This window comes from Mirounga leonina, unplaced genomic scaffold (assembly GCF_011800145.1).
Source record: "Mirounga leonina isolate KUSES-001 unplaced genomic scaffold, KU_Mleo_1.0 Mir_195, whole genome shotgun sequence".
Lineage (NCBI taxonomy): Eukaryota > Metazoa > Chordata > Mammalia > Carnivora > Phocidae > Mirounga > Mirounga leonina.
The window spans coordinates 6,242,470-6,261,188 of NW_023270490.1; the positions used below are offsets into that span (position 1 = coordinate 6,242,470).

General features: G+C 44.3%; 1 protein-coding gene across 1 annotated transcript; it reads right to left on the reverse strand.

Moving 5' to 3' along the window:
- Positions 1–13,242: 13,242 nt before the first annotated feature.
- CBLN4 (cerebellin 4 precursor) lies at positions 13,243–18,502 on the reverse strand. The gene is made up of 3 exons (XM_035025666.1): positions 18,212–18,502; positions 15,082–15,198; positions 13,243–13,440 (listed from the first exon to the last, which is right to left on the reverse strand). The coding sequence occupies exons 1-3, from the start codon at positions 18,500–18,502 to the stop codon at positions 13,243–13,245; spliced, it is 606 nt and encodes a 201-aa protein (XP_034881557.1).
- Between the last annotated feature and the right edge of the window lie 217 nt (positions 18,503–18,719).

Here is an 18,719-nt window from a genome sequence, read left to right on the forward strand (position 1 = left end):
GAGATGTGCAGGGAGCCTCAGGTCAGCCTTCAAAGAGGGATTTTAATGAACTGGCTGTATTTCATCATTTTGATAATCACAGAAATTAGAGGAGGAAATGAAAGGCTTGGCGGGTCATCCAGTCCATCACCTGCCTGTACCGAACGCATCTCCAGTGTATATTTTGTAGGTTTTATGGCATTACTAGCTGAAATGCTTTTTATGTCTAGAGAAAATTGGGGGTCAGTTCACACTTGCTCCTTTGTTCTCCCTCCTACAAAGGTCATAGTCCAAATTCTGTTCTGCTCATTTGCAAACTATTTCTTGCAAGCAGAAAGTGTTATTAGGAAGTAAAGTGTCATTTTTTGTTTGTTTTACTTAAACAACGCTTCATTGGAATATTCTAGGGCATGCAACAGCAACAAAATATGAATCTCAAATAAACGTCAGGTGTTTATTTGTGGTTCACACTACACGCCCAACACAAGTCAGCAGTGGGAAATGTTTATCATGACTGAGGTCCTGGACTGATAAGAGTTCAACATGTTCTTCCACAGTCACCAGAAGAAAGAGATGGGAACAAAGCAAATTGCACATGGGCTTTGAAAGGGTCATCATGGAAGTGACACACATCAATTTTGCTCTCATTTTATTGGCATATCACTTGGCCATATGCCTATCGTATGGCCTACCCATGTGCCTGGAAGTGAGAAGAACCAGAAATATTTTGTGGGCAGCAAGAATGATTACCACAAGGAAGAAATCTACTGCAATGCTAAATGGCCAACCTCAATCTCAAAGGCCACCTGATGATTAGAACAGGACCCCGTGAAAGTGGATAAACACTGTTAGCATACCATCTTCAACCAGTGGATATTTATTGATTCCCGACTATGTCAAGACTTACAGTGACAAAAGAAACAAAGTCACTTAATGATGGTAGTTACATTCAAAAGAGGGAGACAGGCAAAAGAAAAAAAAAAGTCAGGAAATAAATAAACCATATGACAAGAGTGTTGTGAAGCATATATATAAGACAGGTTGTAGGTGTGTGTGTGTAATGGGCCATTGTATTAGGGATGCCTAAGCAGGGTGGAAAACGGCATCCACATGGACAGGTGACCTGCCTTGAGATGATGAAATCCCAAGTGGATGAGGAGAGAATTCACACAGGGGAAGCAACCTGGCATGGGAGTGCACAGTGAGGAAGGCTTCCACATCGGTGCGAGGAGGTGAGACGGGAAATGTTGGATCCTAAGTGAGGTAGGGAGAGCATCCATGCAGGGGAAGGAACAACAGTAGAAAACAAAGATTGGTTCCACAATGTGGAACTTCAAATTTCTAAATGAAAATGAAACGTGTGCTGTTGGACTGGAATTATCAGGATAAACTCAGCTTTGACAGATAAATGAATGGATGGATGTTGGATAAATAGATCTGTGTTTGTGTATATGTTACACATATATTCCTTAGCTTGTCCACTGAGAAGCACCAACGGTGAGCACACCTAATTTCCAGATCTTGGCTTCTAAGTACCAATATCCGCTAAAAGGAACCAGAGTCTTGGAGGAAAGGCTGTTTCCTGTGCTGGGGAAGAAAAAGTACAAGAGTCTGGAACATCTTTTTGCGCAAGAACGTGTTCAAAGAATGATAGAAACAGGTTTTTAAAAAAATCTGAAACCAAACCAGAGGAGCTCCCTCTGACCAAACTGAGGACAATTTGAGCATTTAAAGTAAATATTGATAGTAACAGATTATAACCCAACAAATTAAGTAGGAAACCAGGAGTCCATACAAGTGCAGATGAACAGACAGTGCAGAGTGATTAATGGGATATTTGCGAGGTCTCAAAGCTCCTCTCCATCAAATGCTCTTAATTCCAAAGTGGAAAAGAGTAACTACAATGGACAAGCCGGGTAGATACCACCATAATCCGACAATCAGAAGGAACATGATCAATGAGGAGACAAAGTTAAATTGTGTGCCACCTACTAGGATGCAGGGGGGCATCACTTCTGCAAGAACCCTGGCGAAGATGTGTGACCTGAATTCAATCATTAGGAGGCATCAGAGAAACCCAAAATGGGGGGGGGACATGTGACAAAATAGAGCATTGGCCTGTCAACCCCGGAAGTGGGCAGGTTGAAGGGGTGCCTGGTGGCTCAATTGGTTAAGTGTCCAACTCAGGAGCTCAGCTCAGTTCTTAACCTCAGGGTCGTGAGTTCAAGTCCCGCATAGGGTGTGGAGCCTCTTTTTTTTTTTTTAAGATTTTATTTATTTATTTGACAGAGAGAGAGAGCACAAGCAGGGAGAAGGGGAAGAGGGAGAGAAGGGAGCGCCACGCGGGGCTCGATCCCAGGACCCCGGGATCATGACCTGAGCTGAAGGCAGACACATAAGCGACTGAACCACCCAGGCACCCAATGGAGACTACTTTAAAAAAAAAAAAAAAAGTGGGCAGGTCGCAAGAGTCAGCCACAGACTGACGAGACATCCTGGAGTAATGGCATCTGAAGGGACATGATGACAGAATGCAACATAGGATTTTGACCTAGAACCTTTTGCTGTAAAAGACATCATTGGGAAAGCTGCTGAAACTTGCACAGAATCTGAGGATGGCAGTAATGCATCAATATGAATTTCCTGATTTTTATGGTTATATAACAGCCATGTGAAAGAATTTCCTTATTTGTAAGAAATACATACTAAAGTGTTTAGAGGCGAGGGACACACCCTCAAATGGCTCAGGAAAAAAAGAATTCAGCACTATATGTACAACTTTTATAAGCTTTTATTGCTTCAACATAAAAAAATTCAAAGTTATACTAAAAAGAAAAGATATTAATGATATATATATTTTTAAAGATTTTATTTATTTGACAGAGAGATACATAGCAAGAGAGGGAACACAAGCAGGGGGAGTGGGAGAGGGAGAAGCAGGCTCCCCGCGGAGCAGGGACCATGACCTGAGCCGAAGGCAGACGCTTAATGACTGAGCCACCCAGGTGCCCGAAAAGATATTAATGATATATTAAGAGAACAAGAAAGTTACAGAGCTGAACGGCAGGACTCCAATTTTGTTTTTTAAAAGGAATACACACGTCTGCCACGTAAACGGTCATGGACCTCCCTGGGTGGTAACATTAGGTCTAGAATTGTTGTTTCTCCAAATCACCTGCAATCCATTGCCACGAGATGCTCCCTTTGTGACGGGCTATGCCACAGGAGTCGCTGGGCTTGCTTGTCCCCAGCGCTTGTTTGGGTCTCCCAGCACCCGGATTCTATAGCCGCGGGCTCCCAGAGCACACAGTGTCACACCAGCTCAGCAGGGTCAGGACCGAGTCGCCTACAGGACAGCGGGACTCTGCACATGCCCAGGCTTGCCTGGTGCACCAAGGCATCTCCAGAATCCCCCCAGGAGAAGCCCCTGAACACTTGAGCTCACAGCGAGTGGAACGTGGTCTACACCGCCAGCACCAGTAGCCCGGAGTGACAATCTTGGCTCTCGTCAGAGCAGTTTAAGGCTTGTACATGTTCCACAGGAGTTTCCAGTGCAGAGGAAGCCGGGAGGTTGAGTGCTCTCTCAGGGCCTCCCTTCAGCCTGTTCCCCAGGGCTGAAGGCGGGGATCTGCTAACAAGCTTCCGCTCTCCTCCTCCCGCTCACCCCCAAGAGTCCGGCTGGTCCCCCCGAGCTGCAGCCGCACCCCGCACTCTGCCGCCCTCCACATCCCAACTCCGTCAGCACCAAGACGCTTCTGGTGACAGTACCGTGGCAACTTTGTAATGATTCCAACGTAAAACTTGGAGCAGATATTTTTACGAATTTGAAGTAAAAAGATGGGTTAAAGTTGAGCTCTTGTTTGGGACTGAAGGACGGCAATATTTGCAAAGTCACTCCGGAGCATCTTCAAAATCCAGCTGATCACTAGAGTCACCTGGAGAAGCTGAAACCAAGGACAGATCCGTGGGCTCCAACCGCAGAGCCACGGACCCCCGTAAGTCAGAGAATGCCTGTGGCGTCAGGAGGGAGACCTAAAATGATCTTTCTGATCTTGCCCCACACATGCAGCATCGCCTGTAACTTTTTTAAGCAAACATGCATTCATTTGATGATTCAGAAAACATGAGGGAAAATTAAACTGCCATGAAAATGACTGAGAGCAGACTCTTTAGGCTGGGAATTTAAAAAGCAGCTTCACACTTTGAGACTCATCGGCTTGGTGTAAACTTAGCGGCTGCATCCAAAAGACAATGAGCAATGATGTGACGGACATTCCACATCCCAGTAGCAGGAACAATCTTCACATAGTGTGGCGCTTTATGGTTCGTAAAACCCCAGGATGTATTTGCATTTAACTATTCAAAAGGTAATACAGAAATCACTAGCATCACAGTCCCCTATGGTGTTAGTCAAAAATGCAGATTTCCAGGGCACCACCCCAGGCTTACTGAGTCAGAACTTTTGAGGATAGGGGAAAACATTATGATATTTTTAACAAGCATCCCAGGGGGTTCTTATGGCTAAATTCAAAAACAACTGAAGAGCATTCTACCCCTCTTATGTAGACAAGGCAGGTAGGACTGGTCACTTGTCCGAGGTCACTGCACTCCCCCTTCCAAGAACCTGCAAAGCCACAGGAAGAAGAATTCCTCGTGAATGTGCTGGAGGCAGGTCCCAGAGCACTCTGCAGTTCGATCAGTGATAGAAGTAACAGAAGACCAAACACTTACTGAGGGAGGTAAGGAAGCGGATTCCCTCTAACCCAGCAGGAGCCAGATTCTTCTAGAAGTTATGTTCCCCTGGAATCACGAGGGAAAGCTTTTAGTGGCACTGTGGGAACGGTTTGTGAGAGGGCTCTCCACAGTGACTAACGTTTCATCACTTCTGTGCTGTGAGCCCAGACTCCAGCAGTTAAGAAGAGACACATGTACACATAGTAGGAAGCACAGCGGCGAGTCCCAGACCTCAGAACGCGGTCAGGAAGTTGGAGAGATGGGTACACAGTCGTGTACCACCTGTACTCCCAGGCAAGCTCCCCGGGCTGGGCACATGCCAGTGGTGGGGGACTACTTTACTCATTCCTTCAAAAGAAATATGTGGCAGAAGACTGTAAGACTTTGGGCCATCATCTACCTGGCCCTCTGACCAAGTAGGTCTCCCCGCCACCCACAGTCCATAAGGCCCCAAACTACTGCCTAAATCCATGGCCAATGGGGCAGAGCAAGAAAAACAGAAATGTTCTGCCAGCCAGTCTAAATTTGGAGGGAGGTCTTAAAAGCAGAAATAAAGTTGATTGTAGAAGATTTTTGAGGATTTTTGTTTTCCTTGCAAACCTAAATTTATAGATTCATATTTAACCTGCTACTCTTTCAAGGAAGCTGTTGTTTATTGGCTCATAAGAAGAAGGAGACCGGCTCTCCTGGAGAGAGTCCCCTTCACCTTCCCGCTCTAGGTGTCAATAGGGACTTCCCACGGACTGCATCAGACTGGAGACCCGAGCTCCAAACTGACTTAGGTAAGCCTGGATGGGTACTGGGTCATCTAACACAGATGCAGTGGCATGTAGGCCTGCTGTCCTGACTTCTCATGACCAAAGACATTCTTTAGAAATAAAGTCTGATGGGCAACATTTAGGAGAGCAAGCCACTTCCTTCTCTCCAGGCTACCACTAACCTCTGAGGTACTTTCATACAAATTCAGAAAAGGACCTTCTCGCTAAAGATACTCTCATCTGTCAGAAGATTACTGTAATATTCTTATTTTGTTAGGACAGTTTGCTAAATATAAAAACAGTTCTATGAGGTCTATGATAGAAGCGGCATACCCCTGAGATAGTGCAGTGTACGACCCCCACAACTGTACATGGCACCCCTGGTATCATTCTTCATTTTAAGCAAGACCTGACTCTGAAAGACAATTATGGTGAAAGCAGTGACAAGGTCACCCAGATCAGGTTGCTGTTTTAAAACACTTATCGTTAGTATTTATGGAAACTAACACACCGCTCTGCTTTCTAGATTGCAGAATCTCCACCCATAAAGTGAAGAAGCATTTGCAGAGGTTTGGAACTTGTAGGAAAGACGAAAGAGCAGATTCTGAGTTTACAGAATATGGGGCACATAGTAGGTGCACAGTAAGCGCGTGATCGTTTAATCAGGAAAAAGAAAAAAAGGGAAACATTTAAACTCCAACAGAAGGTTCTTGCTTTATTTCCTTTCTAACAGACTAGGTCTCTAACTCTCAGAAAGTCATGGATAACTGTGGGATTCTTGCCAACTTCAACTCATGACTTTGTACCGATCTCTGACAATAGAGGAGGACCTTTTTTTTTTCTTTAATCTCTAACTACCAAGTCAGTCAACGAAAAGAAAATCTTGCAAAGTAAGACTTCTTTACATGGCTTTTGGGCTCCATCATTCCCTTTACAGATACTTATAAAATACGGTCTCATCTTCTCATGAGAGGGAAAAGGGGCAAAGTCCTGTCTCCCCAGAGACCAGCCCCAGGTGCTTCTGGTGCTACTCTTAAATCCTGAAGCCTCCCCGCTCTGAGCTGCTCTCCTGGACGTGGCTTCCTTCCAAGCTCAGAAACAGCTTCCTTGAATTACTGAAATGTGGGGCGTTCCTCTCCCTGGAGAGAAGTTACCAGACTCTTTCAGCAGCATTTCTCCTTCCAATCAGGCTAGCCAAGAAGTGAAAGGGCAGAATCTAGTACACTTTCGGAGCCCACGGTTCACAATGTCACCCTAATGAAGAGAAGCTGCAATCTTTGCGGGTGAGACAGCATCTTTTACCTGCCAAGAACGGACCTCAGCACCGAGAGAAAGGGGAAAAAAAAAAAAAAAGAAAAGAAAACTTGAACAGAAACTAGAATCAGTTCTATTCCTTTTCATTGAATTGTCATTCATGTCAGATATCAATGAAATTTTATCATTCTTTTTTCCTAGTTTTTGGTTGAATGTGTTTTTATCCCTGTGCATTACCTCTTTGAGTGAATGCTTACGCTAGTAGTTACTCCATTTTTTACATGGGGGCGGGCATGATGTTAAAAATGCTAACACTGAAAGTAAAAGCCAAGCTATTTTAGAAGAAACACTCATGACTGTTTATTTCTAAAGACTTAAGGAACTTGGAAGAAAAACAGCCCCACACGACTTACAAAGGGAGCTGGATCCATTTTGTGTAGACACAGGAAAGGATCAAAGCCCCCTAACCCCATCCAGAACGCTGAACATGCAGACTGGCCATCGTCTTGGGTCAAACGGGATAACTGCCCGGTCAAAACAGGGGGCTACAGACAGTAGAATAAAGGGTTTTGCTGTGTCACTCGGGGCCTAGAGACATTTTCTGACCTAAGTATGCAGTGTGGAAGCATTCGGCCGGTTCCCTATCCAATGTAGCAGCCCTCATTCCTATATGGTGCCACCCTAACCACATGCTAGGGTCTTGTCCCTGGTCACTGCACAGCCATCTCTAGACCCATCAGACTTGTTTCCAGCTTAATGATCTTCAGCTGCATTGAATGCTCAGCGCACCATATTCCCACCCTCAAACGGGCCCGGGCCTGCTCCTGCTTCTCCATGTCCCTTCTCTCTGGAACCCCCTGAAGGAAAACCACTGGGTGGAAAGGTCCTTTTAAGCCACGTCATCCTATCCCAAAGGAAGGGGGAAAAAAATGTGAAAAGAGCCACTTGACCTGCATTAATGTCCCTACATTTTCTTCCTCTTATTGATTGTACCTTGGCAGTAAGGCTGAAACATGACCGATGACATAAATAAATAAATAAATAACAAACAGCAGCCTCTCTGCACCCCTAAATTGCGAGCACAGAGCAGATCTTTGTGAGCCCCTCACCTTCCCCGGAAACAGCCAGACTGAAGTCCTCTAGGGTTTCCTGGAAAGTCAGAAGGTCAAAATTTATGTTCTCAAGGTAACCCAGGGGAAATAAAGACTTCCTTAGCTCAGTACAATGTGTTTCTCATTGTAAATATCACCAATTGGTCCTAAAAATTGTTAAGAAAGACTTCTGCCCTTGGATGAATTTTAAATGTACTGAATGACCTGCTAGAAACTGCGTTGTTGTTGATCCTTCTGAGCACACTCTCTCTTCTCTCTCTCTCTCTCTCTCTCTCTTTCACACACACACACACACACACACACACACCCTTTACTCGATGGAGCAGTGTCTTCTGAAGCCAAACACCACGTGTGCTTAAAGGCACTGCAATCCCTGGAGAAGGATCACTTCAATTACAAAGAAAAAATGCAACGTAACTACATCTTTATTTCAGAACAAATGCTGACAAAATGAGGAATATCACTACGGTTTTCTCTCTTCACAAGAAAGCCACTTTCTGTGGATGACTTACCTTCGTTCTCACGCAACCGTCTCCCACACCTTTGCTCTAGGTGAAGTCTTCCTCGAGTCCTTCCTCTGCACAAGCTGGCAGCAGTCCCTGGAGCCTCTTTCCATCACAAAATAAGAGTCCCGTGTTCACCCACACGAAAGCTTCAGACGCACTGCCTTCAGCCCGCTGCGTTATAAATAGGGAGGCTAACAGGAGCATTTGTAGTTCTGGGTCACTGCAAAGAAATGCCCTGCACCTGGATGGACTGAGGTTAAAAGAATCAGCTCGGGACTTGGTGAAACTGAAGCCCAGCCCATGGGAGTCTGATGCTGACAGTCTCAGGTTTTACTTAAGGACAGGGCTTCATAAACGCTCCTGTGCCTAAAAATCATGGGGTGGGGCAAAAAGACCTTTTGAAAAATGCGGATCCCAACTCAGTAGGTCTGGGGTGAGTCTAGACCCACCTGGGGTTTCTAACAAGCCCCCAGGTGATGCGGATGCATCCACAGACCACACTTTGAGTAACAAGCCTTTAAGAAACAACAATGGACAGTCTCGCCATTCAGCGTGTGGTACCCGGGACAGGACCATGAACATCATCTGGGAGCTTTTTAGAAAGGCAGTTTCAGGGCCCACCCCAGACCTATGATATTGGAATCTACATTTTTATCAAGATTCCTAGATGGTTCTTATGCACATTCGTTTGAGAAGCTGACATAAGAGAACTTCAGGATCAAATTCACAAAGGAGTTGTCTTCCACAGAAAAGGCAGCTTGCAGCTGGGGGGTGGGGGGGCAGTGCAAAAAAAAATGCATCTTTTTTATTCTAAAGCAATTGAAACCCATATTAAAGGTAGGCCTGCAGTAGAGGGAACTGAGTAACCTATTTAAAAACAAATCTCTTAAATCCCACCTTCTCCCTACAAAGGGAACCACTTGGCACAAGAATTCTATTGTGGTTCCTCGGCTCTGAATGTGAAACTGCTATCATAAGGTGTCACCTTCCTCTGCTCATCATTTCTCTATGGGCATTAGGTCAACCAACTTGGGGACCTTGCTATAACCAGTGCATTACCACTGTTCTGGGGACAGGCGGTTTAAACAGTAAAGCGGGACTGATAAAGCCCAGTATGCTCAGTCAGGAGGCGAGGTGGAACCGCATGTTCAGATCTCGGTTGCTCCTTGCAAAGACTCTGTGTCTGATGTTTAGGGAGGTCTGAAAAAGGCAGATGTCAACGCTCATATGAACTCAGCACCTTAACAAAACGTGTGACACATCAGAAGGATAATTTCATCAGTGTTGGCTGAAGAGATTTATTTCAAGATTTAAAGCAGTAAATAAAAAATCTTAAAAAAGGGGGGAGGGCGCCTGGGTGGCTCAGTCATTAAGCATCTGCCTTCGGCTCAGGTCATGATCCCAGGGTCCTGGGATCCAGCCCCACATTGGGCTCCCTGCTCAGCGGGAAGCCTGCTTCTCCCTCTCCCACTCCCCCTGCTTGTGTTCCCTCTCTCGCTGTCTCTCTGTCAAATAAATAAATAAAAATCTTAAAAAAAAAAATTTAAAGCAGTAGTTTGCTAAAAAGTAGAGGCCAAAAGAAGACATGCGGCTATAGATCTCCAGAAACCAAAAAGAAAGGGGAAAACAGACTTAATTCAAAAAAAAATTAAAACAAAACTTTAATTAAATAATCACCTTCTAACGGAATCTGGGGTCACGGAGAGCACCCTAAAAGCAGTTGGAATCAGTGAGATCCTATGCACAAGCTCTTTATTTCCTTCAGTTGTGTTTTTCTTGGGATTCTGCTTGCTACAGACAATTGCTTGCATTTGTTGATCAATAGATCAAGGAACAGTCAAAGGAGATAGGGAACATCTAGGAAGGGATGATGCTGGCATTGATGAATGTGGACAGGGCCAATGCAAATACTGTGTTCAATTAGCATTTTTGTGGACTGAGCAATTTCTGGAAACTATTCTCAAGTCACAGAACACACAGGGAGCATCTGGCTCCATTTCTGGAAGCACTTCTGATACCCTTGCTTCCAGCTCTTCAACCAGTCCCCCTCCAACTCAGTTCTTGACCCTTCATCATGCCAGTCTTAACATCCTCCTTCTGCCCTACTTGCTTCTTTGCTGTGCTCGGGCTTCAGGTATTAGTAATAACAGCCAACCCTTCGTTGGGCTTCCTTACAGAGTCCGAGGCACTTCACGCACCTTATTAAATTCTCACAAGAATTTCTTGTTTACTAAGGAAATAACTAAAGCTCAGAGAGGTGAGGAAACCTGCCCCAGGTCACAGAGCTGGTAAGTGAAGGTTGCAGGATTCCATCCTATGTCTGTTCCAAATCCAGATCCCCTGACTAAATCATTCTGTCCCTTTTGTTCCCTCCGTTCTACCTTACCTTTCCAGCCACTGTGTCTGCCTAGCTCTTATTTCCTAGACCCGGTCTGGAGTAAGAACCTGAGGCTTTCACTGGACCTCGTTGATGAGAAGTCTCATCTCTCGACTGGGGCTCCTCCCTCCTGCAAGTGCCCTCCCACATCTGATAGCCAGAGATTCAGTACCTTTTCATATTGAATTTTTCGGGGAGGTTTTGAATGGATTTTGCATTCCAAAATATATACACTGGAGCTTAGGGACTACAGTCAAGCCCATTGCTAACGTTCTTTTTATGTTCAGAAAAAAAATCAAGAAAAATAAGGGCAAGCCCCAAAGCATGGCCACAAGCATATTTACATTAGACACTTCTACACTGGTCTATTTAGTTAAGCCCCACATTTTCTCTGTTCCATCATAGGTGTCTATTAATAATTCCAATACCCTGAGCCATTTTGCTAAAACAATGACTAATAGTGTATTTGTCCAAGTATAATCCAGTCTGCTGCAAGGTAGAGACGCAAGCCCTGAATACAGAGAGCCTGGGGGAGGTTAAATTAGAGCAGGTATATATTTGCGGAGGATGCCACTCATGTTTAGATGAAAGTGCCCCGTGCAATGCTGTTTTTCTCACATTACGCAATCACCAAGGAGGAAAGTTTCTGACTGAAAGCCAGCTGAAGAGTGAATAACTTGCCAAGCAAAACACTGAGGATCCGATGCTAACATCTCCAGATAATTCTTCTTGGGGCGGGAGGACAATGTTCCTGTGATGAATGAATATTTTGACTTGGTGATTAAGCACAGTTATGCTAGAAGACCTGCCTACATGTCTCCTCCTACAGGGTCCTCTAACACCTTCCTTGCTGCCACCATCTACAGAAGGGGCTCTCCAAAATTGCTTTAATTGACAACAGACCAGGAAATTGAGCCAAAGCTCCAGATGAGACATCTATAATAATAGTTCCTCCTCAAAAGAAACCTGTGATCTTCTATTTGTCTTTTAGTGTTGTGAAGGGGGCGGAACTTTTCCCCGAAGTCTTCACATTGAAAATAGCGGTCTCTATACCATGGCCACGCACTCATTCACTGAGCACCCTCGGGAGATTTTAGCCAATTTTTTCAACTTAACTACCTAAGAGTAAGTCCCTCCTGAAAGAAAAGTTTACAGAGTCCATCGATTCTCTTTTGGCAGGCTGACAACTCCTGGATTAGAACAGATTAAACACAGGGAAGCCTTCCCACGCCAATTCAGAGAAGGTTCTCCCCAGATTCCGAAAGCTTTTCTTAAACTCCGGGAAATGGAAATGAGAAGGGGGAAGGAAAGAAGGTTTGGTGAAAAGGGGGAAATAAACCATGGAGAATAATATTTCCCGAACCGAAAGGACAAAACAATTCAGCTAACATATATTAACCTTTATTCTATGACAGAGACATAAATAATTTTATGAATTCATATGACTTGTACAAAAGACAAAATAAGATATTGCACTAAGTTTAGATATGGGATATTTGGATTTAATATTAGCTAAACAGATAAATATATACAATTTAAGGAATTAAGGCAAAACCAGATGATACTTTCAAACACAACAGAAGGCTTGAAAAATAGGTATAATTAAAAACAAAGGTATCCCATCTCCAGTTAATAAAGTGGTCATGTCTAAGGGGAAAAAATCCCTTAGGTTTTTAATAAAGTGGTTATTATCCATCATGTTAATTCAAGCTGAGCAAGAAAGTATAGGATTTCCCATGGAGGAGGGCGGTTTGGTGGAGGGTTGGGGGCTGAGCACTTAGAACTCGCGTAAGCAACTTTTTCCTTGTCAGATTTATGATCTATTCTTCCTATTAGAAAATATAATTTGGAAAATATGACTCTTTCACATATATAATTAAAATACAACTATGAAGCATTCTTTTTTGTTAAGGGAAGTCATGTTGGTGATATCATAGGGTAACTTTGCGGGCAAGCCATTCGTTACCCTATTTGTAGAGAAGACACAAAGCCAGTCACTGAAAAACAACCCCCAGTTACTGTAAGAGAACAAAACAAACTGATTCCAAAGGAATAAAAATGAGTGTAATCAATATATCAACACAGCACACAGTTCTTTGGCAGTATCGTACTAACCGTTGATTGAAGTCAGAACTTGAGAGTTTTCTAATTCTTAGACCCGGTTGCCAGTCTTTTCTTAAAAAACAAAGAAATAAAATTCCACACCTGCAACGAATTCAGTGATTCCAGGAAATTAAATTCAGAATAAACCTCGCAGACAGCTTTTGACTGTCACACTTGAGCACAGGTACATATTATGTCTGCTGAGAGTCCCCATCCAAGTATACGGAGACGCACACACACACAAAATAACCTGTGAGACTATGTATTGGTTCGGACAGGCCTAGAATCCTTAAAGAGAATCCATATTCACCCATGAGAAACCGATAAAAGACATCAATCCGAGGATGAGAAAATGATCTTCCAGTAACTCAGGGGTGGGCCACCCCTCCCCTGGATCAACATCATGGAGAAATCAAATCCTATAAGGGAAACACCAGAAAGCCAGAGAACGTGGAGTACTGCCAGCCTCCAACCAAGTTACCTTTCTCCAGTTTCAGGTAAACTTTATCCTCCTTATCCAGGTAGAGAAGCACACCGTTAGTAGCAGCTTCGCGAGTAACGTCTTTGTCCCCAGCAAAGGCAGATATTACTGGCTTCCCATTTAACATCAGGTTAACCTACGAGGGAAAAAAAAAATCACTGAAAACATCTACCAGGGCTAATGAGTAATGTCTGAGATGACAGACCCAGTAAAACATCTGATGTTCAGCAAATTCATCCCCAGCGATGGCTGCACTTAGTAGGTCCACTGCCAACCACAGTGGCTGCACTTAGTAGGTCTACTGAGCTGATTTTCTTTTTTTTTTTCTTCAATTTCTCCCATGGAAATTTCCTGAAATGCTTACAAAAGAATACCATCCGTGGACAGCAACCTAGCCTTGGGAAAACTGGCCTCCCTTCAACACATAAATTAAGCTTGCTGTTTTATTTACTTCTCACATTCAACAGCAATCTTTTGGTAATGAAGCAAGCCTGAGGCTTCCCAGTATATTAGAAAAAGAAGTCCAGTGCCCTTTTCTCTGATAAACCCAGATACAGCAAGATTCTACCAACACGTTTTTCAGGTTACTAAACCTGCAACAGGCATAGTGCTGAAGATCATTTGAAATTATGGAATGTGTATGTGTGTGTGTGTTGGGGGGGTGTTCTGTTTTTTTCTTTTTTCCCTGATAATGTGTATTAAAAATAATAAATGTACATTATTAAATGTGTATTAAAAAATAATAATCACCACCATAGTGAAGATTTTAATGATGGATAATTAGCAAGGAATCCATAATTAATAAACTCAAAATTATTAACAAATAATAAACTCAAAATTTTCTCCCGACTACAGTTTTGATTATACTGTGTTAAACATTGCATAAATTTCCAAATATCGGGGCTTGAGAAAAGCTTTTCCACGCTAGTAAATTTCTTTACTAGATAGTCATTCCTTTTATGTTAAAAAAAAGTACTGCCTAAATTAAATCTGAGGATGATCAATTTGCCCATTCGCTAGGAGCTGTGAAAGTGGTAGGACAGTGTATAATCCACCTTTCACGTGGCTGTAGTATCCAACACACACACTGAGCATAAGATAAAGAGAATGCTGGAATTCCATAGACATGCATTGGTATTGTTGGGTGTTAGCATATTTGAATATTCTAGGAACTCGTCTTTGAGTGTAAGGTCAAGCCTATTACCTGAGAAAGGACAACACAAAATATGTTGCTAACTGTGGAACTGAAATTTCTAAGAATTCACTAGTTTTCGGAGTAACTGAGGATAAACTATTTAAAGCATACGCAGAGGAACGCCCTTTCATAAAAAGTGTATTTTTTCTAATGGTTAACTGTGTGGCTCAAAATTTCTAACAATGATGGCAAATTTGTTTTATTTAATACGTACTTGTAAAGTTCTGCTAGTCTTACAAGTTTCTTCCTTACAAGTTCAAATAATTTTTGCACATTTAATGAAAGCAAGATTTTATAAAGAGATTTGTGCCACTGAGTTTTTAACTAAGCCATGTTCTCTAAATGGTTGGTTGTTATTAAGGTAATACATTCTACTCTTTATTTTTCTATGTTTCTTGTCATAGCCTTAATGGATGTAATAAAGAAGAAAACTGGAAATAAAGTGTTTTAAAAATAAACTATAAAGATGGTTGTTTATTTTTATAATGAAAACACATCTTTGGATAAACACTTAAATACATAACCCACTGCCAATAAACACTGCCGTTTGGGGGTAGAGAGGGAGCAGTTCAAAACACATACCTGGATTGTTTGGCTCTGGTAGACTTTAATTACATGAAAGCTGAAACTGTAAATTCCTTTTCTTGGTGCTACAAAGACAGACTCCAGGGTGAAAAAATTACCCACGTTTACTAGGATCTACAAATAAAAATAATAAGTAACAGTAAATTATTAACAATAATCTCTTCTGTAAGTTTCCTTCCTTCCTTCCATCTTCCCCTCCCTCCTTCCCTCTCTCTTTCTCTATCTCTCTCTCTCTGTCTCTTTCTCTCTCTTTTTCTCTGTCTCTCTCTCTCTCTCTCTTTCTAGCTTTCTTTATTTCTTTCATAAGGAGTTTAAGAAACCATAGAGAATAAAACATTGAGTTCTACTCTTTTCCTCTTTGGTGACTTGGGAAATAGATTTGTGTAATGGAAGGTTTTTCTGTCTTTTAAATGGTAGAGGAAAAAAATAAAGTAACTGCTTTGTATTCAGGCCTCAATTTCCAGCAAGGCCTGATGGCTCTGGAAACAACTAGGTAACACGGAGGACTTATAAATATTAGCTTTACCTTGAGAGTCAGATAAAAGGCATCTGCCCTGTATTTATATTCCCATCCTCTACAAGCCTTTGCAATGTCCAGAGATGACGTTTCCAAGACAGCCAATCGGCATCCATGGGCTCTCTGCAGTCATTCCTGGACATATCACATAGAGGCCTGGGCACCCCCTCCACCCTGTGACATAATCCATGACTGAATAGTGCACAGACTAATCTGAATGCCTGGCCCTCGCCTGAGCCTCCGCCAAACCTCTCCTAAGATCCATGGCCATTTTTTCAGTCCTGTGCCATCTAGGCTTTAATTATAATATTTTGGCAATGACTCAGCCTTTGCAGGCTGCCAAAAGTAGAGCATGAATAAGGACAGACTGTGAAATCGGTGGCCTTCTTGTGTTCCTGCCAGTGTTATCCGTTATCCTCTTCTCAATCACCTGCTCTTTATTTAAACTTCAAGGGTCAAAAATGAAAAGTAAAATAAGGCACTATTTCCTAAGAAAGCAGCAATGCATTTTGTATTCCAAGATGTGCAGCCTGTTTCTATTGCTTATTAAATTAACTCTGAATTTCAATAAGTGACCTCTTAATCCAAATTTGCAAATGTCACATAAGTCAGTCCCTTCCTATGAGAAGGAGAGTGAGAATGTTTGCGGGTGGGAAGTTGTAAAATGACTGGGGTTTATTCCATTTCTCTCCAAGAAATGAATATATAACTGGCATTCAAAAAAATCGGATGTCCCTATAAGGATACATTTCCACTGTATCAGTGGCAATCTGCCACTATCTCTTGTAAATGCTACATTCGTGCCAATATTAGGCCTTTTGCATAATTCCCTAAAAACATACTATCATCTCTGAGCAATGCACCAGAATAGAGTAGCGGGTCAAGTTGATGTACCAGGTTCAACCCTCGACTTAAAATACATGTATGTGTATAATTTTATTCTAAGAGTTCACCTTCTTCCAAATAATCCTCAGATTCTTTCTCTGACTTGATGATCAATGATCTTTCAGCAACGAATCATCAGCTATGCAATAATCCCCAGCAGAGCTGTTACAAAGATTTTTCTCAAGCACATTTAAAATAATTTGAGGTACTTAGCAGGGACTTCCTGACTCAGATACAAGTAGCATAATTCATTAGCAATAATGGAAGTGTCTGATTAGTGTTGACTACACACAAGGCTGGATGTTGACTCTACATTGTAACTGGAGCGTCCCAGCACATACGGATTTATAATTAAATGTGTCTTGTGTTTTTGAGATGCAGTTCCCCAAACAGAAGAACAAATCCTCTCCTCTTCTAATTGACAGAAAGGTCACGGAAAAGAAGGCATTGTACAGTGCCATGTCCACAACGTCCAACATTTAATTAATGCACTGAAATATAAACCAGGGGTGGTGCTAGACTTTATTTCCATCAGGATGGAAAATACTGCACCAAAACCCCAAAGGGGCTGCTTCATTCTTTAAAAATTATAGCTATCTGATAGGAAGCCCCAGAGAAGCATTCTCTGCCCGGCCAGCTGGAGAGTGCATTACTTAGGAACAATTAAGTAAGGAATGGAAATGTTCCCTCTTTCCTTCCCTGGCACACACTGCAGTACCACTTAACCTGTGTTCCCACACATGTGTCTTTGCATACAACTGTGCATTACGCAAGTGACTGTGGAATTTAAAAGACTCTGGGTGCTGTTAGGGTTGAACTTACAACCCCGGAGTCAGTTTCCAGTTTTAAGACTGCTTGCTAAAGCTAAGCTGATACCCCTGGGGTTTCTCAGCAGCCAAACCCCAGAGCTCCAGCCACAGATTTCATCAGTTCCTCTCCACCCCCTACCCTCAACCCCAAGTCTGTCTTTCCCCAGTAATTTGCAATTCTCTGAAAGGACCGGAGCAGGGGAAGGGAGCACCGGCTCCCCAGCGCTTCCCAATGGGAGCTCCCTGCAGCTGCCCTCCCTCTCCCACCACAACTTTTCTCCAAGTACCACAGAAAGGCTTTCCGCTGCAGCGGCGCCTGCAGCGTGTGAGGGGATCCTGGCAGCAGAAAGGTGGGCGAGACCTGACCCACGCCATCACTGCCCGCCCTCGGCAGCCACCTGCGAGAGCTCTGCAGAGAACGTGGACCCCCAAAGCTCTCCTTGGGGAGAAGCTTCTCCAGCTGGGGGGGGGGGGACAAATCATTTATCCGGAGACCGTGAGGGGACCGCGCTGGAACCGCCTGGGCGGCAGCTGCAGAGGAGTCTGAGCCGGGGGTGCCAAGCTCTGGCCAAGAGATTTCGAGGTCCAGGGACCAGCCTCCCGCCAGCTCCTATGGACCTGTTGCTGTGAAACTCGCCCCAAGCTCTTGTGGCTGGGCTCTGCGCTCCCAGCCTCTCCCCCTCCTTTCTCTCCGGAGGCCAGGAGGGAATGCGGGCAGGGGCGGTGGGGGGAGAGACAGAAGTTCCAGACCCAGACCTATTTGGGAAGGCGAGTGCCGAAATGATCCTCCACACCCCAGTCAGACCAACTTAGCCTGAGCAGGCAGCCTGGGTCTCTGGGCTGCCAGAAGATCGACCCCCCACCCCACCATCACCGCCCATACACACCCGGTGCCCTGCATCCCTCAGGGTCTGACCTGATCGAAGTAAATGATGCGCGTCTTGTTGCTCATCTCCGACGGCTCATGGTTGGTGCTCCGCACCGCCGAGAAGGCGACCTTGGAGTTGGCCGCCCGGACCGAGATCCCCAGAGGGGAGGAAGAGGAGCCCTTGGAGTCCGTGGCCGGGTTCGAGTCGCACACCACCAGACACTTGCCCTCCAGCACAATGGGCTCCGTGTCGTTCTGTGCCCAGACGGGCAGCGCCGGCAGGGTGAGGGCCAGCAGCACGGCCGGCACCACGGACAGCGCCCGGCTCCCGGAGCCCATGGTGAGGCGCGTGGGCAGCCGCAGCCGGCAGACGCTCCCGCTCGCCCGCTTCGCCTCCAACCCCGGGGCCCCGGCGCTCGGGAAGATGCCAGTGGCTAGATCGACAGCGCTGCACGAGCGGCGGCGGCGGCGGCGGCGGCGGCGCGCACACTTCCCCCAATTCTGTGGTTTGAAGTCAAAGTCTCCGCTCGCGCTCTCTCGCGGGCTCTGTTACCTT